Raw genomic sequence first — 25,200 nt, forward strand, 5'->3', positions numbered from 1 at the left:
CTGTAAGAAGTCTCGCCCTGCTCTTTCCTTCAAAGGTTAGTGCGATGTAGAGGAGACAAAGGGAGAGAGATCAGTATTCCAGCAGATTAAAATAGCATTATAACAGAAGTTTCCACTAATGGATATGGAAGGCATCAAGCCAAAAGGCAGTCAAAAAAAGTAACACATGCAAGCTATGGCCATGCACAGTAAGGCTATAAGTGTTAGCTGAAAGACAGGCATGGAAATCAGAAAGGCAAGGATCTGAATCTGGTGTGTGTGTGTGTGTGTGTGTGAAAGTCTGGATGGTAATATAAATACTTGAATTTTACACTCCCAACACTTAGAAAACATTGCTAGCAAACCTCTAAAACAACAAATTACGCACCAATGTACCATGTCTGGCGTAAATTTGTTGTAATTGGATCCTCATAAAAAAAAATGTTAGATTTTACTGTGGAAGCCAACTCATTTTTTTTAGCAGAATTTGCATTATTGACATTTAACTAAGCACACAGACAACTTGTCTTGCCAACAGTCATGTGAAAGTATGTCACACTTTCCTTTCTGTGAGGACAAGGTAAATTCTTCTAATGCTAATTTCTTTACTTCATCTGTCTGTTTGTATCTGTTGCATTACTACTGCAAGTTCAGCCAAGTCAGGTGACAGGCTCCTGAATGTCACACACCATTCTGGGAGGCATGGGGAGACAAATCTGCATTTCTTTCACATGCCCTGACTGAGGAAAAGTAAAAATCTGAACGTGAACTCAATAAAACCTCAGGGAATCTGTTTTGGGATCTGGTTTGGGTGGAAAGTCAAACCTTTACACCAAAACAATATGAACTACTAAACTGAAAAAACTGGACTAAGCAAAGATACCAGCAAACATTTTAGCACTGAACTGATGTTGGAACAACAACATGCACCAACACTGAAATCCAATGTCAAAATGACAGAATTCTTGCATTACTTTGTAAATCTAAAACTTAAATATCTTTTTGCTATCAATTTAAAAGTTGTTGATATATTTTATACATTTATACATTGAAATCATCCACTTTGTTGTGTTAATGTTAAATTGGCCTCTGTCTGTGTATGGCTGTTTGTGAGAAGCTCACTGCTTTGTTAGCATTTCAAAATTTCCAAATCAAATAGTTATAATTAAGGGGGGCATCCTCTTATTAACACAGCTATGTACATTTCCCTGAGGAAGACCTGTAGTTAGTCAAAATGCTGCAAAATAAAATTAAAGGGAGCCTTGATTTAGTGTGCGGGTACTGCTTGCATTGAAATATTAACAGCTATGTCCCTGGTTTGCATCCAGCTGGTGACCTTTGTTTGATGCTATCCCCCATGTTCCACATTTCCCTCCTTTAATTCCTGTCATCTCTCTACTATCGCTATCTAATAAAAGGGCATAAAATGCCAAGACAAACTATTTAAACAAACATATATTATTCAATATCTCAGCAACTTCCTATATGCTGTTCAGCAAGGCACCACAAACCACTAATGTTTGACTGGACATCTCCCAGATGTGAACATGTGAAACTGTCTGAATGTGTTAATTGTATTAATGTATTAATAATGATGCATGCTAAGCAAAACATCCCTGAGCAGAAAGGCTGAATACAGGTATGCTTATAAGAGAATGATCATAATGATGCATAACAGTGAAATACATGGTAGAAAAATGGAGGAAGAGTTGAAGCCACATCGATGGGACCGAGCAGACACCAGCTGAGGAGGAGAGATGAGGAAAAGGGCTGAGCAGCAGCGGCCATGTTTGTAAGTCTGTAAGTTGTTACCTACTTGGCAGGGCTGCAGGTATGCAACGCCTTCAAATGAGGCTTCCAGGTAGCAATGGAAACCGAGTTCTCATCAGCAGCATAACTACGCCAGACACACTACGTGCAGAGTCGACAGGATAAATAAAATAATGATAAATGAAACAATTAATGGGGCGAAGTGTGGGAGGTAAAAAAAAAAAAAAAAGTTGAGGGAGGAGTGTATACATCCGGGAGGAGGTGAGAGAAAAGGGTGAGGAGGGGGAAAAAAAAGAAAAAGCTGATTAGTTTTTTGGGTGTGTGTTGATGCATTGTGGTTGGGGGGTTGCAAGAGGAGGGAGGTGGGGGTGGTGGTGGTGATGGTGGTGCTGGTGGTGGGGATACATGCCTGAGGGGGGGGAGGGCGCTTTGGTAGTGGTGCCAGGTGGCTCTGAGGTAGGGACGAGCACCGTCGGTGGAGTACAGACGCCAAGCCGCCTGGGTGGGGGAGGTAACAGAGGTGGACAGGGCACACACACACATTCACATGTATACACACATATATACACACACACACACACACATACGTGACACAGAGGGGCAATGGCACAAACATGGTGAGGAAATTAAGGGACCGTGATATATGTGAACATGTAACATACACAAGGTTTTCAATGCATGTAACCAGCTGGCAGCCACACTGAAGATCATCAGCTCTTCATAGTGGCGAAGAGAAGCTTGTGTTTCTAAACATATACTTGATAACTGATTTGTTTTAATGCAATAGGAACTTATCATTTCATCACTGATACATAATGTTCAGATAATGTCACTTTATTGGCTAGCTAACCACACTTTCTGGTTAGCTAAACTATTCCTGTCTTGTTGCATCTTGATTGCATGCTAGCTAACTTTAGAAACTACAACCAGTATGTCATTGCGATGAAAATGCATCAGTTATTTCAACCTGAGGAATCAAAAATCAAAAATACATATTTGTTTCTGTGCAAAATGTTTATTTTTTCAGATTTTTCTCTGATAATTAATCTTTTCTTTTTAAAAACTGGATATTTTTTGACCCTTTTCAGGAATCAAAAATTATTTAAATGAAACAATTTGAAAGAGGAAAAGCACTTTGGTTGATCTGCTCATACAGTGAAACAGTGACAAGTGGTCACATGTAGACACTGATTTGTTTAAAGGGGGCACAAGCAAAGAAAAAAATAGGGTTTGGAACGACTGAGATAAAAGATAAGAAAAGATGGTCATAATGTAATAAATAAAAATTGTAGCATAAAAAAGTTTTTGAAAAGGTAAATAAATTAAATCTGAAAAAGAAAATTGTTTATTTTTAGGTTTATTAAAAATACACACATATAAGGACTTTAAGGAATTAGCATTTAAACATCTACCAATAAAATGTTTCACAGAGTTATGTAAATTAGTCTGAACTGTAGCTACATGGCAACAGTAAAAATGGAAATTAATCTCGGGCAGTCACATCAAAATGTGACTAAAAGTTCATTGAATACACATGGGTTTAAAATATAACTGCAATGGAAAACCTACCTTTATGTTGGTTTGCTAAATAGACTTACTGCTGGTTATCTGGCAGTACAGACAGTTTTTTAAAGTTCATCCAAGTTTGACTCATCAAATGTGTTTTGAAGCATTGATGCCACGTAACGATTAATAACTTTAACCCAGATTTGGAGAAAAAAAAAACGTAGCTGATTAGGCAGTTTCTTCATAAATGACATACATTCACCACAATCTTTTTTACAGGTTGTTTTCTTTATATCTTAAACCATAATTTACTTGCTCTTCACTGAACCTCCATGATGGTACCAGGTGTAGTTACAAGATTTGTGATATGACTGGAAAGCCTTTATATAAACACTTTACACAGACAGGGTGGGAAATTAACACCGGCCACCTGCCAAATGCTGGCCAATTTTGGCTGTTGGTTGTTATGCTACTCTAGAGAGCACTTTAAAATCATTTGGAGATTCAATCTTGTTCTAAAAATACAGTTGGTCTGCAAAATAGCTTTTTTTTTTTTTTGTAACAGGTGAAATTTAGAACAGACCAGCTGCTGAGGCTTGAAGACAGTGGTAATATCCTTCCCAGCAAACAGACAGAGACACACAGAGCACACACTGGTTTGAAGCATGAGAGCTGTGTGAGATGGGGGAGTGAAGTGACGGGACAGAATAGTAATGTCATCCACATATTTAATACATTAAAGCTCCTTCCAAGTTTCCTGTTACCTGTTGAGGAAAATGTTATGAGCTTGGCAGATGACAGACAGTGACCAGGTGCTTGATACAAAGCCAATGAAACAGAAACAAGATCAACACACGCAGGATTAATTGCGCCCTTAGTGTGTTATTCAGGAACAATTGGGCTCCAACTGGTTTTTGTCAGGCATAACAGCTGATATGTATTGATAAGAGGGGGAACAGACAGTCCACCAGACAGCCAGACAAAACAGTATTTAAAATTCATTCACTAAAACATAAGCAGTGATCAAAATATATCACCAATTTAATCAGTCAAATCTGAGGATGCTGTGATATACATATGGTTAGAAAGCCGGGCAGGTTTTGAACAATCCTGTCTTTATCAATACCATCTAAACCACTTACTTGTAGGTGAAACAAAAGTAAATGCACCCATAATGTTTTCTATAAAAACCTACTGTATTATAATACATATCCACCGCTGCGGTAAAAGACCAGAGTGTAATATTTAGTGGCATCTAGCAATAAGAACAAGCGTGTAGGAGAATCTAGCCGCAAAACACATGAAAAACATGAAAGTCCCTCTCTAGAGCCAGTGTTTGGTTTGTCCATGCTGGGCTACTGTAGAAACACGGTGGTGCGACATTGCAGGCTCCATGGAAGGGGATCCACTCCCTATGTAGATATAAATGGCTTATTCTAAGCTAACAAAAGCACAACAATTATTATTTTCACGTGATTATACACTACTTAAAACACACTTATGAATATTATATTCCATTTCTGCCAAGTCCGTCCCGCTAGATGCCACTAAATTCTACACTTAAAACACATAATGTACAACTTGAAAATCATTCCTCTTCCATTATTTAAACCCTGAAGTGGTTTTTCTATTGGTCTACTTTAAATGACTGCTCCATTAAACAACTAGCACAATGGATTATGAAATATTGAGGATAGAAAATAACATTTATTGGCTACGTTTGTTGGTGTGTTTGAAAAAGGACAGGCATTGGCAGCCTGCTGTGTCATATTCAGTCTAGACATTTGGCTGGATCCCATCCTGTCATTGGGAAACTGATGTAGTCTTGTCAAACAGACAGTTTGGGTAACAATTTTATATTCTCAGGGCTCGTTCCAGTTCCAAATACGTAATAGCGAAAATTGGGCTACTTGTAAACTTAACTGTATACTTAAAATCTGACAACTCTTTTGGTTAGAGTTGCGTCTTAACAGCTGCTACACCAGATACTATATCCCCATGTTTTAACAATAGATTCAGTCACTAAAATATTATCTTAACTGATAGAAATGATAACCAAGAGTATAACAAGGTTATAGAAAATCAGGTTATAGAAAATTGGATTTTCCTGGATTTTGTTTAAGGACAAAAAATACCTAGTGTTTTTTTGAAAATAAAAAAGGTCAAGGTAGTTCATAAGGTAAACAAGGAACAGACAGACACACACACACACACAAGTAAGAAACACAGAGCAACATACATACAGTTGCACTCGCACTTCACGGCACAGTCTTAATTGTTCAAGTAATGCAGCTGGTCTTGTCTATTACAGTGAGTGACGGTGTGGAGGTGCGTCTGCCCAGGGAATGATCACCATGGAAACGACTCATAAATCCCAGCAGCGTGTGTTGCTGTTGGACCTGAGAGACGGCAGCGTGCCTCACACACCGTTAGTCATCATGAAGCTACATACCCTGACATTACGGGGATGGGCAATACACACACACACACACACACACTTCATTGTGATAGGAGGAAAGATGGTGAAAATACACACACATGCATTTTAACATATTCCTAACACACTAATTAATAGGTAAAGAGTGGACACGTACACTTATGCTTTAATAGAGACACATGGACACCCAGTGGAAAGCTTAGAGACAGTTAAAACAGACACACACACACATGAAAATCTGCAAATAAAAGGTGAGGCAGTTCTCTGTATTCACTCTGGTCCTCAGCTGCTGCTGTTGCTGCAAAAAAAAAAAAACCTTAAGTGATGAAGTGTGTCTGCTCTCTGCATGTGTGTGTTACCTGGATGAGGCTAGCAGCTGGGTTCCTCCTTTTTTCAAAGTGCTTCTGTCGATGCTGCTCCTGCACCTTCAGGGCAAAACCTGACCCCAAGATACCCTACATGCAAAAACACACATACAAACAGTGAGTTTTAAACCTGCTGAAAATTCCCCAAAGACAACTAGGTCCCTACTCCTGATAGTATTAGCTTCATGGAGCTATTGAGGAATAACAGTAATGTGTGTGTGTGTGTGTGTGTGAGAGAGAAAGAGAGACTTACAGCTGGCAGGGCGAAGAAGGAGATCCCCAGAAGAGCAAAGCCGGCTGATAACAATCGCCCTGTCCATGTCTGAGGGGTCTTGTCACCATAGCCAATGGTTGTTAGGGTGATCTGAAGGGTCAGAGGTCATTTACTCATTCATTACTCCCTATTTAATAAACACTCAGTAGTGTACTCCATCGTGGGCAGTAAATTGTGATTTCAGACACTTATGAATCATTATCATTTTGCAGCATCGCTGACGGCTGTGGTGTCTCACAACTGTAATTTTGTCAACTGTAATTATGAAATGTGGCGCGCTGCATTCAGGCACTCAAATAAAATGGTGGACAGAAAATATTGTGCACAATGTATTAAATAGGGAGCTATTTCAGACATAGCTGAGAAGTATATAGGTCAAATCACACAACTAGTACTTATACAGATGGGAACATAAGCTGTCGCCTTCTAACATCCTAAAAGACACATAAAAAAAGATGTGCTTTTGTGCTCTATATCCTATTTGATCCTTTTTCCTAACCTCATATTTTTACACAGCTTTCTGGGAGCAAATCTTTTACACAACCCGATTGAATTTCTTGCAGTTGTCCATGGCTTCATTCCTACTACATCTGTGTTCCTGCCACTTAACAAATTGGATTGTTTGTTCCACAAATTGCTTGACTGAAGCAGTCAGAGTGAAGAGCGAATGCTGCTAATACAAAGTCTAGTGTTTGTTGTCATTTACTAAAAACATGCAATTTAGCCACAATACATGATCTAATTAGTTTGTTAACCTTGAATACCATCCAAGCCCACATTTGCCAAACAAAGCAGTAGATAACTAGCTTGTTGACTTTGTGAATGCCATGGTCACGGTTGTTTAATGACTATTCAAACCGCTCTTTCAAAAGTAATTACAGATTTGTGTTGTACACAAGGAACAATGTTAATGTGTCTATTGCTAAAGCCTTTTTCAATCAATTTAAATTCATAAATGCAACACCCACATCTGTTGAAAGGCTCACTGTGTTATATTCAAACAGTCTAAAGATATTTTATACTTGTTTTCCGAATTAAGTGAAAAAACCTTTATAAATATATGGATAAATGTGGATATTACAGATATGCTGGACTGTAATTTCTAATTCTCAGTGCTCAGTTGTAATGGCTCTTGGTTTCTGTTTGTCAGCTTTTGTGTTGACTCATACATCTTAAAAGGTTTCAAAGGCTATATTACAGCTTCTACGATCGGTCCAAGATGCTTTTACTGTCTACCAGAAAGAAAGATGCTCTAAGGCCACAGAATACAGGAACACTGTGTGTCTGAGTGTCAGTCCCACAAGTGTAACAGACCAGTTTCACCTGGCAGCAGGAGATAATTGAATTTATTGATTGGTCCATTTCTTGTCTGTGTTGTCTGTTTCCGTGTTTTCAAAGTGTAATGGGTTTTAGATGTAGGAGGAAACAGTGCAGTACAGCCAGCCAAGTGTGACTGAAAAGGCCATTCCTGTTGGTTTTTGTACCGCAGGTGTCATTAAGGTCGCGCAGAAACTGTAAATGGAAATATATCACTGCTGTCAGATAAAAACAGCAAATCTTTGATCTTGCTCAGGATTAAAAGGGAGCAATAGTTCTACACTTCACGCGAAAACTTATTCAGCACCTCTTGCATTATTTCAAAAGATGTTATGGTTGTTTAAATCCTAAAAATCTCTTTGTTTGATACAGTATAGCACACATCACTTTAAGAAACGAGCATGAACGATGGCACAGATTTAACCAAAAACCAAATAACTAAACCAAACTGACTTTGAAAACGCCTTCAAACTAGTTACAATAACCACAGTAAGATTGCATTTAAAGGGCTTTTAAAAAGGCCTAAATGTGTTTACTGTCTTCAAGTGTATTTGTGTGTCTCGTAATGTGTGTGTGCGCTCACCGTGCCCCACCACAGAGCGTCAGCGTAGGTGGCAAACTCCTTGTTGAATTCTTTCTCCACCAGATAGACCAGGAAGGAGGAGAAGATTAGCACCAGGAAGCCAATGTACCAGGCTGTCACCAGCTCCTACAAGACATACACCAGACAAACACAATCATTATATTTCAGAAACAGACAGTAAAGCTTTATACAATATGTAGTCACAATTTGTTTTTTCCACCATGCTGTACTACACATATGAAAGGCAACAGGTAGAAGTAACAGGGAGAAACATCTTTATTACTTGTTGTGATGTAAACATGACAAGTTGAGCCTGATGGTTAATTATCATCTGTTGTTTCTGGCCTGGTTGGTCTTAAAATTTAGTTTAAGAAAGTACAAAATCATGAAACCACACATATTATATAATATACATACATGCAACCGGCACATAGAGGAGATAATGCCAGTGTGTATAAAGCACATAAAGCAAGAGCATATGATGTGTCTGGGGCAATGGGGACTTAAAGAAAAAATCAACAATATAACATTACACAGGATACTATCTGACATATTGCTACAGCCGAGATGTAGCTATAGGAGAAGATCGATACTATTTATGTTATGTCTGTTTGATGAGTATGAAGCTGGAGCCAGTAGACAGTTAACTTAGCAAAAAGACTAGAAACAGTCAGCCTGAAATACAGCCTGGCTCTTCAAAAACTCACTAATTAACATGTTATATCTCATTTGTTTAATCCATACAAAAGTTTTAAAACAACCGTTTTTCTGCCATTTCATGGGGGACTTTGTGTCTGATCGGGACCAGTTGCAAGGCAACTAGCGAGGACTGAAGGAAGTTATTTGTCTTGTTTACTGTAACAATCGATTACCCATAAACCTTTAATCTTACTTTAACTTTTTTGTGACTGATCTCAATTCCAATTCATGATCATTTTTCTAGTATCTGGAGTCTAGAAGAAACAACTACTGGCAAACATTTCCTTTAATTTTTTACTCTGTTTTTGACAAGTGCTACATGAATAAAGTAAATTGTTATTATCAGTAGATTTTATTGTGCAATCTGGATTACACAATATAACAACTGGTGGTTAGCATGAGTAGCAGTATCCACTATGAACAAACAAAAAGCGCCAAGATATTCAAGACAAACAGAAAATCTGAGAATCCATCATAACAGAACTGACTATACTTCTTGATTGTCAGGTGATCTTTATGAGGTGTGAGTGCAGAAACACTGTAACACTGACTGATTACCACTTTGAATATCTTAAACACAAAATTTAAAGTTCAGAAGAGGAGAAACAGTTCAAAATGTCGTACCTTACTATGTGCATAAACTACAGATCCCAGCAGCTTCCAGGTCCCTCCCCTGCGGTCCATGCGCACCATGCGCAGGATCTGAAGAAAACGAAGGCTACGCAGCGCAGAGGTGGCAAAGATGTTACCTTGGCTACCGGCTGAAACCACAGCAACTGAGGCGATGAGGACAATGATGTCTGGGGAGTAAAAGAGCGAAAATTAAAGGTCACAGGTTTCACAATATTTGTAAAAGGAATTGTGGTTGACTCACCCACTTTCTTGATCCATCCATCACCTTTAAAACAACTATTGATTCACTACAGGCTGCTTGTTTCCTTTTCTGTCTCTGTTAGTCTTCTCCCGTCATTCTGTCTGCAACCCTAAAATCCCCCTCTTTTTTTTTTCTCTTGTATTTTCCCAAAATTCTTTCTCCCTGCAGGAGCAACATGAGGAGGACAGAGAGCGACTATCTTCTATATCAATGTGATTCCATGCTCTTTTTGATTCCAGTTACATTAACCAGTTACTGAAAAGGTCATTTTAAAAGCACTGTTTGTCAGCTCATCACTTAAAAATACTCTAACAGGATGATATTGAGAATATTAAATAGAAATACATGTTTCTATCAATACTGTTGCAAAATAATGATTAATTTCTAGTTTTCTTGATTTTCAATCTAAACTTTGAGTATTTTTAACATACATCTGGGAAAATTAGGCCTCGGGTAAGAATGAAAAAACACAATAATAAAATGTGTTTGGAGTTGTGGATGTCTTAATTGATAACCTCTACAGTTAAATAGCAACACATCATGAGTTTTATTTTGACAATCTTTCCAGAAATCAATTAAATCCAGTGAGACAGCTTGGTGTGATCATGCATGGTTGACACTGAGTGATATCTTAATCAAGGATTTATATATATATATATATATATATATATATATATATAGAGCATCTGACTTTTTTTTAATATACTAGACTTCACAGGTTTTCGTCTGACAGTGTGAGACAAACACACACACAGACTTACCTATGACACAGAAGGGTTTCCTGGCGAAGCGGAGGCGTCCCTGCCAGCCTCGGTAGCGGCAGCAGCAGCCAGCGCTCCATATCCTGATTATGTACTCTAGACCAAACACCACAATCATCACAAACTCCTGCAGGACAAAAAAAACCACACATAATTAAATCATACACACACTCAAACGTGGAATCACACAATAAAGACAGTGGTAGCAAAGGGTCAAGGACCGCGTTTGTTGCTGAGCTTGTCCGTCTTGTTTTACCGCTGGAACTGCACAGATCAATTTGGCACATTATTTCAATAAGCATGTCAAAGGACAATTAGGTAAGTGTTAAACAAATCATTCGCACTATCTGTACTGTACATCTTTTTGAGTGTGTTTTTAAGTCACTTCCAAGCTTTTTTTTTTTTTTTTTTTTTTTTTTTACGTCTCCTGGCAGGAAAAGCACAGGTCACATTAATAAAGTTAATAATGATTGTGTTCCATTTAGCAGTGCCAATTCCAAGGCCCTCTTATTACGCATGCTGGCTCCCTGGCTGCACTTGCTGTGACACCTCAGTGGAACGGAGCCATTGTTAATGTTGTGAGTTACACCGGTGATTTTCCTGCTATGACAGTTTAAGATGCCTGCTGTGAGGAAGGCTTATAGCTCAACATTAATGCTAAACTAGCTATATAAGTCTAAAACAGCTACCTGGAAGAAAATCATTTGTAAAATAACAGAACTGTCCTTTAAAGTTTCATCGCAACCAAATCACAAAATTTACATAAAAAACAAGAGCAGCTTTTCTTCCCAGAAACAATTCCCTCGTTACTCTGGATAATCCGCAGACCTCGCTGTGACCAGGTTTCATTGGAATTACTAACGACAGTTGACAGTGTGTTTTATGGACTGTCCAGAGTACCTTGGCCAGAGATGTTGTTGTTGAAGCTCTAAAATTTATTTCTTAATGCTTTGAGCAACCCAAACAAAATTACATTCAGCTCTGTTTTATTGGGGTGGAGGCAGAAATCTCAGAGATATCTCAAAACCTTTGGCTACTTCTAGAAATAAGTGACAAGGAAAATGAAAAAATATAGTCATTTTTATGTAACTTGAGTAAACTGACCCTGTGATATTTCCTCACTTCTCTGTTGCTGCTCTTTTCACCCCCTCTTTTTTCTCCCTACCTGCTCCAAGCGATGATTTCTGCATAATCATATCTGAGGCACAGACTATTAACTTAAACTGAATTATAACAGCACAATTTTGATGGAGATTAGCAAGGCATACAGTTCATTATGGAGCTGAGAATGCACAATCAGCATTTCTAACGCAGGCATGAGCATCACTCAGCCACACACACACATTCAATACCATCAATTTAACCATGTGAGACTTTCATCATTCATCAGTTTAGAATAATGAGCATTGAGTAGGAGACATGTCCTGATTGCACACAGTTACCTGGATATGAATAAGTGTTTGTATGTGAGTGTGTGTGTGCGTGTGTGTGTCCTACCAGGATGAGCAGGCAGTGCGAGGAGAATTCCTGGTGAGCAGGGATGGTAGAAAACACAGAGAGAACGAGACACCCAAACACCAGGATAAACCTGTGGAGAGGAAACACACACGCACACACATATAATCAGCTATTAATAATAATTAAATAAATAAATAAATAAATAAAATGTAATCACTAAATAACAGGATTTGGCTCATTAGCTCAGGTAATGCACACATCTTCAGCACATCTTCAGCACACACACACACACATAGTACCTGCAAACTACAGAATGATGTGATTATTTCTGCTCTGCCAGGCTACATTAAGCAGGATTGAAACTGTTACGAGCATTATTAGGACCAGGCTAAGTGCTGTACTCTTTAAAGCTCCACCAAGCTTTATTCAATTGTTGTTACCGTGGCAATTGAGCTGATACTGTATGGATGGGCTGAAGGCAAACAAATCTTTACCACAGTAACACAAACTAAAACAAGGAGTTGACAAAGCGCTGGAGGCTATAGAGCGACGTCTATGTGTGAGTGTGTGTGTGTACATATGTTTGCATATGAAACATACAGCTAAAGTCATTTACAGCTGAATAGGTAAAATTAATTTGTTTAAAGCGGTAATCCGCATGTTTCTTTTGCAGCATTGTTGGTGCAAAATGCTAATTGTTGTGATGTGTTTGAACTTCATAGTGATGTCTTTTCTCTTGTACTGACATTACATGACATTACAGTCATTTGTCCAAAGCAATTCATGCTTTCTCCCCCAGTTTGGGGTTCAGTGTCTTACTCTAATCCCACGATTAACAGCAGACTCAGTGCCTGAGCTACTGCTGCCTGTGATAAAGTTTATACTATGGAGGCTATTGGTGTTCATGTGAGCTACTCAGTTCTTGAAGGGTCAGTTCACCTTTCTGCAGTTTTTGATTTAGTTTGAAAAACAGCAACATCCTTTTCCAGAAACAAAATTTGCATGTCCTCAACATTATTTACATACATTTAAACAGTTGTACTTTCAACACGGTAGTGGTAGTAACCTCCTAAGTTGGAAAAAATATTTCTGTTGAATTTGTTGGATTTCTTTAATGCATTAAACCTCTCAAACAAAATTCCTTTGCATCGCCATCTAGGTTGAGAAATGTCTGACCTGATATCTCAAAACCCGGGGAAATAAAACTTACCATTGTTTGATACCATTAGAGGTACATAAAGTGAGAAAATTTATGTTTTTTTGTGTAATTTGGGTGAACTCACAGTTTAATGTTTCCTACAAACAAAACATAAAATGCATAATTTTCTGCACACCAGAGATTTTTTATCCAGGAATGAACAGGAAAATTGGAAGCCTACTGCCATTCTGTCTCATCAGACAGCAATAAAAAAAGCAGTTACAGGGTGTACTGTCTTTAGAGTTGAAACGGTGATACTAAAGCTTGTCTCAGTACTGTATCAAAGTAGAAGTCTGGAGCTGTGATAACACTGCTACACCTACAGAATACATCTCAATAAATCATTTTGTCTAATTAAAACATAAACACAAGTTGTACCAGTCTTCATTTTGACAGCTCAAATCAGAGTACTCCTTATTGCCTGACTGACCTAAAGTTCCCCTCCTCTGCTGCCCACAAGGAAACCACTCAGTCCCTTGTAAGTCATATGGTAACTTGGTTAATGAGCAAATAGAAATTAAAATTCATAAGGCAGCTTCCAGGCAACATATGCACTGGCTACAAGCCCCAGCCTGCAGTTCTTCAGAGTATCTCGGAAGCAATTTTTAAAAAAAGATGCCATCTGTCTTTCTGATATTTACGGTCTTCTCATCTTCGCAGATCTTTTGAGTGTTTGTGTACAAAATGTGTTCTAGCCTTGTTCCCTTCTCCTCTCCAAACCTCTTTCTCTTATTTTCTCTTTAATCTTTTATGCTCTTTGTTTGTCCTCCTACCTTTCTTTGCTCCTTGCCTCCCATCTCCATCTCCCATCTCTCTGCCTGTGCTTCAGTTCTCTCTTTGTTTCTCTCTGGACTCTTTCACCATCACTTTTTGTTTCTCCCTCTCCTGTATGATTGATGCCACCATTTATTTTCCATGGGATCCGCGAGGAATATGAAAGGGGAGTTGAATGTGCATATGTGCATGAATAGTGCGTGTACCTGCGTCTGAGTTACAGCAGAGGAGGACTGATGGTTCCTAACATCCAGCCCACATCTGCATCTGATACTGGCTCCTTCTCTAATAGCTCTTCACTGTCATACAGACAGACGGCACAGAGACCAGCTTTACAAACAGCATCCAGTTGTGGTAGTTTGTCTGTCAGAGTGTGTATGCATGTACAGGCCTTTAAAGCACTGATCCTCCTGGCTAGTAAGTAGAGTAAAATACACTTTCTTCACTTACCTTTCAGTGATTTTTTTAACATGCACTTACAGTCATAAAATTAGGCCTCAGGTAAGAAAAAAAAAATCAAAAAAATGGAGACACATACAGGCAGGACCACCTGTATGGGCCACAAAGAAAAATGAGCACCACTAACATTATTGGGAAAAAAGATTCAGTTGTCAGGCTTGAATGTGTTTCTCTGCTCATACATTTCCTTGCTAACAATGCAAGAACACTACAAAAACATTATTTTTTCCTCCTCCAGATTGCGATTTAACTGCACAGAAACCCTTCCAAAGTTAGACTTGAACTAATCTCAGACCACCTCATTCAGGTGGTTCAGTTTTTCGGTCTGTATCCATGTTATGAGAAGCATTCATACTGCTTTTAATATCATTTTTAGTCAAACTACTCCAGGAAACTGCCAGTGTGAGAGGGCCCAAAGAGCATGTGTGGTTATGCACATATGTTGGCAGCATTAGAGTAGCACCAGTACCAGTGAGAAAACATTGATGTACAGTAAAACGTACAGTATGAATACAATACTACTTGCCATGGAGAAACTAATCTGAGTCAAGATGCATTTGGGGAAAAATTGCAAAAAGTCACATGTTTGTGTGCTGTCCAGCTTGATTGGATAATCTACTTGTTCCAAAGAGTGTTGTTACTAAAAACATGAGATGTGCTGATGAGCTGGAGTTTTTCCAAGTTGAGAAGAAAGGTTGACATTGAAAAATGTACTTGCGTCTGTTTCGAGAAATGAAAGAAAGACCAGCATTGTCTGTTTGTCTTAGTTACCATCTCAGTCTATGACATTTCAGGGCATGAATATGATGAAATAGTACAGGTGAAAATTGTATTTGCCATCAAAATTGGTTTATAAAGTAAACCTAGCAGCAAACTGACAGAATATTCCTGACTTTTAATTTCAACCTACAAATACAAGACTTTGATACAGTGTATTAAAAAGCCCAGTGGTGTTTCACTGTACAGATGAAATCTGTGGGTGTGTGGACATGTGTTTTCACATCTAGAGAACAACTGTGAAATTAAACATCAATATATCCCATTTGCAAAAGGTCTCATCCTCAAGATCTCACCTTCAAATTAAAAAAAATACTCATGTTTCTGCTTCTTTGTAATCTCTCTACTCACATTGCAGAAGACAACAGGTCGGTCATACCTGCACTCCAGAATGACTCATAATGACTCATAATATGCCACTTTCCAAAACCGTTACAAGATGTTTTATGGTGGTTAGGGTCTTGTTAGGTTTAGGCACAAAAACCACTTGGTTAAGGTTAGGAAAAGATCATGGTTTAAGATCATAGTTTGCGTTAAAATGTAAAACGTGGCTACTACTTCCTTTAAGTTAGGCAACCGTCATCGTTATGGTAACAGTAAACACCACGTTACGGTTTTTAGAACTTTTAGCCATCTAACTTACTATGTAGCCATCCACCCAACCTGCCTTCTCCTAATAAGGAAGTCACCTTATATAGATGTCATCTGGACTGTGTCACTTCTCCGGGTCATAATTACTATGGCTGTTAGATGGCATCTGTCACTCAAACGTATCTGTAGGTTGTTTTTGGCGACTGATTATACAACCTATATGGTTGTTTCTCTTGAGAGGACAGACTCGCAGAAGAAGGCCTTGAGTGAATGAATAAAAAGAGTGAAAGAGTACAAACCAAACTGAATAAAGTATGCTTGGATATGCTGAATGAAAAAATAGAGCGTTATTTCTGTATTCAGAGACCTTGATTACAGCCTTGGGCGAAATCATTCCACTCTTTTGTGTTGATTAAGTTCAGCTATTCACATTCAGAGGCTACACGTATTACCCTCAGAAACATACATTATTATTCTTTGATGGTACAGTAGTAACAACACAGCCTGCAGCCATTCTTCCATCACATTCAAAATTACATTTACTATAGCGGCATCAGCTTCCAAAAGGAGATCAGATGGTCCTTGAACATATCGTGGACAGGAATTGGATCTTGAACTGTTATGCTTTGACAAATGGGACGCACATGTCAATGGTGTGACCATGAATAACGAGAAATAAATGAATATGGACATTTTTTGGCTTTCTGTAGGTTTTAGAACCACTTTTTCATTCAAGTTGACAGGATTGGCATATTCTTACACAGTAAATCATTCATGGATGCATTCAGCATATTATCAATATCACTTTATGCACTCAAGACTCGCTGTGTGTTTTCCACCATCTCTTCCTGTATATCAGTCGATGATGAAATTATTCAGCGAGTACAGACAGACGTGATGAATGAGAAGCAGCTATTGATTGATCTATGCACGATGACATAACGGGATCAATAATGCTGTCACATTGATCAGTCTCTAGGTGGATTAGCCACTTGATCGGTCATTCATAGAGATGAATTGCTGATGCTGACGTCTGTGTATCCGTGTTTGAAACAGATGAGTGCGTGGTGACGCGTGCGTTCCGCGTATGGATTTGAGGCGAGGTAGTCCATGAAGCATCTTTTTCTGATTGTCTTTGGCCTGTTAAGAAAACTCTGATTGGGATTACTAACAACTTAATAGAAAATAGCCTGTTAACCACAAATCATATACAACTTCACATTTTTTGAAGCATGCCATCATTTTAAGATTATTCCATCCTTGCAGAAATTTCATCCTTTTATTACAGGGCGTTAAGACAATGACCTTGCAGTGATTATAACAGAAAGGATCAATAATTGCAAATTTCATTCAACTGTGCATGACAGTGCATGAAATGCTCACTGTGATGGATCACATATCTCAAGTAAATTTCTACAATTTTTACAAAGCATACTAGCATGAACTGAAACTGCCTGGAAGGTAGGACGATACAATTCACAAGATTTCAGCAGAATTGTAATATATTTTATGATTTTTAGGGTTTAATTTGTAAAACATGGGCTGTTTCATAAGTGCATCAAGTTCTGAGAACTAGAACAGAACACCTAAGAGTTGGGCGTACATTAATACTGATGCTTAGCAGACATCAGTAATATGGCAGCTGTTTATCAATGTTTAGTACCTGTTGACAGAGGCCATATTAGTCTACAGAGACACAGAGGATGTGAGTTCACTCCATCCAGAACATTTGCTTTGGACGCTTCACTCCAAATGCCAGTAAACTTCCTTTTATTAAATATCTCAGCTGAGTGTTGCCCTGCTCTGACGTCACACTGTCAGATCAACATCTGGTAAAGTTGGTGCTTGACATCCTCAGTGAACCCTGGACGAGTTGCAGGTGTGAGAGAGTGCCCACTTTGGTGCAGACAAACTGCCTCTGACTTAACGCTGATGAGGATCTGCAGACAAAACCATATACAGCCAAAATCCTGCACTACTCCTTTACAAGTTCACAAAGATGCCTGAGAGGAGCTGTGTGTATGTGTGTGTGTGTCTGTCATAGGCTACTTTTGGGGACAAAGTTCAGACTAAAGACCAGTTAAATGGGGGCGGCTTGTCCAATTGGGGACAAAAGCCATGTCCCCAATTGGGAAAAAGTTGATTTTTGGGTCAGTGGGTAAGGTTAGAGTTAGGTTAAATCTCCAGGAAATGAATGTAAGTCTATGTAATGTCCGCAAAGGTGACCTAGGTCAACGTGTTTGTGTGTGTGTGTGTGTGTGTGAGAGAGAGAGCGAGAGAGAGAGAGCGAGATAGAGAGAGAGAGAGAGAGAGAGATCAGGTTTCTGTGTATTTACAGCCTGGCCTTTATTACAGTACAGTATGAGCGTGATTTCTTAGAATAACAGAGGACTACAAGTTTCATAGCACGTTGAAAAGTGAGAGTTCAAATTTCACAGAATTTTTAAAGGCATTCCTGACTGAACCTTTAGCAAACATTTACCTTGATCGCAACCTCTAACTGTTTCAGCTGCTTTAGCAGTTCGATCTGTTTTATTCTCCTACTTTTTCATGTGACAATCATGTGCCAATGAGTCTAACGCCTCTTTCACACATAGTTCCTGGTAAATTACTGGGATAACCTCTCAGGCATCGGTGGTGATTTTCACTATTCACACATGCAGCTATATTCAGAAACATTTCCGTCTTGCACCTTTTCACACTGCCATGGCGATGACGGAATAGATGGGGCAAGGGACAGTCCAGCAGATGGCGGTAATGCAACACTTACAGATGCCAACCGCCATAAAACTCAACAGAAGAAGAGGATGAAAATCAGATCAAACTTTTAAACTAGGCAGTTCTGATCAAATATGAATCAAGATTATGTTACTGCATTGCCTCTTTTTCACCTCAAATGTTTTAACAAACATATTTTAGTGTGCTGTTTAGCCGTAATATGAGAAGGTTTGTGATGCGGCCGCCATGTTGAAAACAGACAAGCCAAAACCAAGCACTGCCCAACTCGCAGTCCGTAACCCTTTACATGCTTGTCCCTGCAATGTTACTGCTTTCATTCACTACACAGCTGTGCTGGCATTTTCCCTGAAATGTAAGTAGGTCTTGTGGTGAGAAACTGGCAGTGCAGATTTCCCTGAATATCGATCCCTGCTCCCATTCACACATAACCCCATACAGGAAATGTTCCTGAACATTTCAGGGATAGGCTGCATGTTTGAAAGGGGCATCTTTTCACTGTGATGTTGCATAAACCTACTATTAATGGTATCAACAAATGTCATCTGAATGTCAGAGTTTGTAATTTAAGTAGGCAGTACTTATACATGGATGATTTTAAAGGAATAGATCAACATTTTGGAAAATACACATCATAAAGACTGGAAACAAGGGGGAACTACTAGACTGGCTCTGTCCAGAAAGATTCCACCTACCAGCATCTCTAATTCACACGTTATATGTTGTGGTTTTACTGGGGGTTCTGTGCTGGAGTATTTGTGACTTCCAGTCCCCAGTGGGGACTCTACTGCAGGAGGTTACTGCATGTTTACCTTTAAAATATTAAAGAAGAATATCAGACATGAGGAATATGCTGGAAAATACTAACCTCCAAAGAAATACAGTATATATTATGTATATATATTCAAAGAAAACTATGTGACAATGTGTGGAATAATTCAATTTCTAATTAAAAAATTTGGGAAAAAAAAGAACCTTTACACCAAAATATGTAAGCTTGTTAGAAACAGCACTGTCATGTGTAAAGAGTTTTGCTTACACTGATACAGTATGTACAATAAATAAACACTAACACATGCGGCCCCCTACATACCCGACACACAATTTCGGAGAGGAGAATATTTGACTTTGCTTTTTCATGGAGGATAATAAATTACCTCTTAGTGGACGCATCTAAGTGGAAGAGGATTTAAAATCATCAAACACACTCACAGCAGAATGTATGTATATATGGCTGTAAATCTATTCTGTTGTGAAGTTTCATGAAGTCCATACATTTGTCTACATGTATTGGGAAAGCATGTCTATAGCATGTGCATTAAAAAAAAAAAGAAGGATCACCATAAAGGGGTGAACATGTGCACAATTTCCTCTATGTGTTTATATTTCAATAAGCATCTCAGAAAGGAGAGAAAGTGTGAGTTGTATGTGTGTGTGTAAGTGTGTGTGTGTGTGTGTGAAGGATTGGGTACGTGAGAGGTCAGGGTTTTCCACACAATATGGTCTGGTATCATTATCTATTTCCTCCTTTCTTTCTGTGCCAATCATGCATACCCTTTCAATCAACGGGGAGGGAGGGAACGGAAACACAGAGCGAAAGATTGAAAGAGAAAAAGAGACAAAGAGAAATCAAGAGAGCCAAGGAGGCCAGCTTTGGATAAGTGCATGAGTAAATCCCTCATAAGAGAACAAAATAAACAATTGAAGATACGATAGTAGATAGATGGATCATGCGGAGAAGAAGAGCAACATATAAATGAGAAGAAGAAACTGCTGAATCCTGTGAATCTAATGAATGGACGCTATAGGAGGAGTGAGATCAGCAGGTTCTCGTGGACGAAAGCAGCATGGCTAGCAACGAGGCTGTGATGAGAAGATAAAGATTGAACTCGGCTATAAATAATGTTTCTCCATCTAGGAAAGGCCTGGTAGATTGGTATATCAGAAGTAAAACAAGAAAGAGGAAGAAGAAGAGAGAGATTAAGAATGAGATGACTCTTCTTTCTCTTCAACTAACTCATCTTTCAATATCTATTCTTACACATCACGTCTTGATTTTCAAGCCTATATGATTCAAGAAGGAGTGTTAACAGATGGGAGAAGAGACTGAAAGCACACAGAGAGGAAGAGGAGAAGACAAGCAGAGAGGAGAAAAAAGCAAGATGAGGTGGAGCGAGAAGGGGAACGAGTGAGAAAGAGGGATGAGTCAGGCCGACTCCTTGCCAACAGTCTATTAGTTAATCCCTATGTTTATCCAGTCGAGTGCAGTATCTTACCTGATGATGGCAGCGATAAAACATACGGTTTTATTTCTAAGCAACTACTTGACCAAACAGAGCCGGGCCAAGGACACGCCGCTGCGCTGCACAGGCCAGTTTTCTCTGCACACATATGAAAGGTTTTCTCCATCAAAAGCAAAGCTGAACTGTAATAATATTCATTCTCGATTCACTTGAGAAAGTTCAAGGAGCAGGGTCAGCTGGAAGCGGAGGTGGCAGGAATTCAAGGTCTCACTTAACGAAGCCTCAGCAAGGCGAATTAGTGCTAACGCAAGAGCATGAACCAAGGTTGAACTAAAGTTCAAGCGAAGGTTTTTTTATGTTTATTCTATTTTATCCTATTTTCGAAACATCACTGTTTTATTGTTTTAACTTTAAGTCTTGCAAAATTTTATTTATTGTTGTCTATTTGGCTTTTATTTATTTTTGTTTGTCAGTTTTTTCTTAATCCTGCTATGTGAGGCACTTGGGGCTGCATGTTTGAATGAAAGGTGCTATATAAATAAAGTTGAGTTAAGTTAAGGCTTTTCACATTATGCTGACCTGTTGACCTTGAAGCTACAACATGTAATTCTTACCTTGAAGCAAGCATATTGCTGTATTGATCAATTTAAAGCTCAGACTTGCTAGAGTTCATTTTGACCAATGTTTTTTTTTTCTTTCTTATGCCTACCCTGTACTCTACTCTAATGAGTCACTTGATGTCCATAATGTACACAAGTGCCGTACAGACAGAGGTAGTCACGTCGGTCTGTGCCATTTGAGAGAGCAAATACGGTGAAACTGCAGATGTTCAAAAGCTGTCCACAACTGGTGTGTGTTGCCCTTTAGGTATGAACATGCAGAAAATATAAAAATTCCAGATTTTTTTTAATTTAACATGAAAAAATAACACAGGTTGAATTTGATTTTACTTCCTCATTGTTTGGGTTCTAGTGCTATATATGAGGAAATGAATAATACAAATTGCAAATTAATATTTTTCTCATTTGCATGTTATAGGGGCTATACAGGAACAACTATAATATTGTTTGCCAAAAAGTCATTCACACACAAAGAAATGTACATTATTCTGTCTTTCATTACTAATGTTTGGGGCCAATTAAACCCCAAATAGGTCTAACTCCCTGTGAGACCTCTTATGAACAAACTCTTGTAAAATTTCAATCACAAAAAACGAAATTAGACTTATTTTGGATTTGGGAGAGCTACTGCTGCGTTAACAGTACTGTCAACAACAATCACAGATATGGATATGGATATTTTCTGTAGCAAACCTCAGAAACACAACATCAGTTCAAAATCACGTTCATAAGTAATTCTTGTAAAATTAGGAAAAAAATCTTAACATGCTTGTTGTAATGCACCTACACAGAGAAGCAGAGAGTGATAGGAAAGTTCAGGGGTACATTTAACTGATAAGGTGGACTCAAACCTGCTACATCAAGAGCCAATGGCATGTTTGAGCATAACTAATCACAAGTAGTATATTAGCTTAAGAAGCAGCTGTTTGGTTTCTTATTCCACATCTAGAAGCCATGTGATCACAGTGCAGAGAGACGGAGAGAGATAGATAGTAAAGTTTGGGAGAGGGATACAGAGAGAAAGAAAGAGCCGGACAGGAGCCAATTTTCCATGATGTGGGATGCACCGAGGATGGGTGCGAGAAGACTCGGAAAGCTTTTAGTGTATCTGTGTGTGTGTGTGTGAGTGCGTATGTGTGTTCTCACTAACTAGACGCAGACTGACATACTGTTGAGCAAAGCCAACAGCTAACAGGGTTCATAAAACACTGGCTTACAGGCTCTTTCTCTCTCTCTCTCTCTCTCACACACACACACATACACACTCGCACACACACCATACATCAGATTCCTATCAGCACCCATCTCTGCACTAATACCACTCCAAGACTCCTGTTCAGAGTGCTGTGCAGCAGATGTCAGAAAGACAGACAGAGAACGAGTGAGAGAGGGAGAAAGAGAGAGTGCAATACATATAACAAAACTGTATTTTAGCTCTATGTTAACCAATTTAACCTTGACCAAATTGAGCCAAAAACATCAGATACCAAAGTCATCAAAGACGACAGTCATAACTGTACTGTACCAGGGAGACGGAAGGGGAGGGGGTTCATCTTCTGTGTCTCTTTTTCCTTGAACCTCATATCAAATGCTTTTTATCATTTCATTTCTAAGAAATCAGAGTACGTATAAACACGGTCTTATCCAAATCAAAGCTCCGAGCCAAGGGGAATTAGAAGAACAGCTCTGAAGTTGCTGCACAGTTTAAGACCTGAGGTGATCTATTTTACAATAAACTCTGTGTCGGCTGTATAAATTTAGTAGATACACAGTGCAATTTCCCACTACGCTTCGCCAGCAATATCGTGAACACTATGACAGAAGGCATTGCACCTTTTGTGTTTTAGGAAATCCACTAGGCTTAGTGGGCAGCCTTGATTAATGCCACTTTACTATGAGCTAGCACTATGTGCATGAAGGCTCATTACTCAGACCGAGCCAGCGCAATCCAAAGAGAGCTATGATTGAACGAGCACAATATCTGCGCAGCTTAAATGAGCTCACTTAAGCCAAGACACAAATATGGTTTGTCAAGAATCTATTCTCGCTTTCTATCTGTATTTTGGCGAGTCAGGCATTTTCTGAAGCTAATTTAGAAAGCCTGTTCACTTGCTGGGCAGGGGTTAAATAAACCAATATTTTCTTGAAAAGTAAAGAGCGCTACTGTAATTTCCAGACATGGAAAAAAAAAAAAAATCTGTTTACCATTTCGATTGAGGCGCACTTGGTTTGGTTTATTTTGTGTGTAGTGTCCTCAGATCAGAGGCAAACAGAGTGTCTGTTTAATTAAGTGTGTGTTCAATTTTGGCCCTTGAGCAGTTGAAAGCACCATTTTGACTTGTGAGTCCGTAGCTATGCAAGTATGTCAGACTCGCATTTCAGTTGTGAAACATCTATGATATGTCGGGTATGATATATGTGAAGCTCTTACACATATATATTGAAGACTTGACATGTTAATGATGTGTCATTGTGCAAGTCTGTGTGTGGTCCTCTTCCCTCGTGAGTTGGGAGTTAAGACAGAGGCCACCAGCATCAGTGAAAATTTGATGGGTTTGAGGCATCTTCATTTCATTGTTTTTGAGTTACACCTATAACCAGAATGCTGTGGCTTCTATTATTTCATTCTTTACTGTTGGTTTTAAAAAGTTGGACTGTTATTATAATAAATATTGTTCTTGCAATCCTCTGCTCTTTGTGAAAATGTCCAGACAATGTCCTGACTATTTTCATGCTGGGCAATTAAACAAATGTGGTTGAGAAGAGAAAAAAGGTTTTCTTTGTGGTTAAAGCCACAATACACAGCCAGGTTAGAGTCTGCATGCTCTACATTTTAATTGTGGCCCACACACTGTAGTTCTGTTCAGACATCTGTGAAAATGCAGCGTATTCATGATCTGCAGGAGAAAACTAAAAACTCTGTCAGTATTTCACTTAAAGGTAGAGTCAGTCATTCCGTAGAAAGACTGTTGATATTTGAAATAAGCACACAAACAAATACATTCATACACATAAAATCATGCTCCTTCAGAAGCTCCACCCCCCAAATTTGTGGACATGCATTGCAAAGGCAACAACCGAGCAAGAAATATGGTGGAATCCAGAGCGATGTGCCAGCTGTAGAGTCACTTCTCTTCTTCTCACATATTATCACGAGCGGAAAAAAACAAAATTGTCTCATGTGAGCACAACAGTCCATCCACACTCTCCACCTCTATGTGGCCCCCCCACTTCTCACTCGACCTGCGTTCAGCGTCTCTGTCCACAGGAGCAGCCGTCCGTCAGCTGCAGCTCCTGGGCAGCTGAGAGGACGGCGGCCAGCCAAATTGTCATCACCAGGCTGACTGACAGCAGAAATTTACTGAACCAAAATAGTCTGCATGTCTGCTCCACGGGAGGAAATCAGCAGTGTTTGTTAAGTAAGTAATAAGTTAAACATAATTTGAACAGCTGCCTGCTCAGATTACACTTCACTAAACATGACAGAAACAGACTGGGAGCATAAAAAAAAACACGAGGGTCTCCGTGAGACTGTCTCTGATTCAGTGTGGATTGATATATTTATTAAAATGGAAGCGCATCTGTTCAATGAGAAAATACTTTGTGTGAATTGGCCACAGCCTCTCTCTCTCTCTCCAGTTCACCAGCCCTCCCCCACCCATTCAACAGGTGCTGGAGATGGGACACTGTCATGTCCTCACACAGACAGCTGCTTTGATGACTTCCCCATGTCCTGTGCACGAGCACAAATGCCCCCAGCTGAATGGCTAGAATAGCGT

At 39.1% G+C, this 25,200-nt stretch overlaps 1 protein-coding gene across 5 annotated transcripts in view; it reads right to left on the reverse strand.

The window, feature by feature from the left end:
- The window catches only part of kcnq5a (potassium voltage-gated channel, KQT-like subfamily, member 5a), a 113,295-nt gene that overhangs the window by 18,808 nt on the left and 69,287 nt on the right, over nt 1–25,200 (reverse strand). For 3 of the 5 annotated variants that reach the window (XM_044372633.1, XM_044372632.1, XM_044372631.1), the window contains 8 exons: nt 12,063–12,153; nt 10,566–10,692; nt 9,555–9,730; nt 8,232–8,357; nt 6,311–6,421; nt 6,052–6,147; nt 1,796–1,890; nt 1–27 (listed from right to left, as the gene is read on the reverse strand). In XM_044372633.1, the coding sequence (XP_044228568.1) occupies nt 1–27; nt 1,796–1,890; nt 6,052–6,147; nt 6,311–6,421; nt 8,232–8,357; nt 9,555–9,730; nt 10,566–10,692; nt 12,063–12,153 (849 nt within the window). Of the gene's footprint in view, nt 28–1,795; nt 1,891–2,158; nt 2,248–6,051; nt 6,148–6,310; nt 6,422–8,231; nt 8,358–9,554; nt 9,731–10,565; nt 10,693–12,062; nt 12,154–25,200 lie in introns of all 5 variants that reach the window. The other 2 variants (XM_044372634.1, XM_044372635.1) reach the window with 2 other exon arrangements.

Source organism: Thunnus albacares, chromosome 14 (assembly GCF_914725855.1).
Source record: "Thunnus albacares chromosome 14, fThuAlb1.1, whole genome shotgun sequence".
NCBI lineage: Eukaryota > Metazoa > Chordata > Actinopteri > Scombriformes > Scombridae > Thunnus > Thunnus albacares.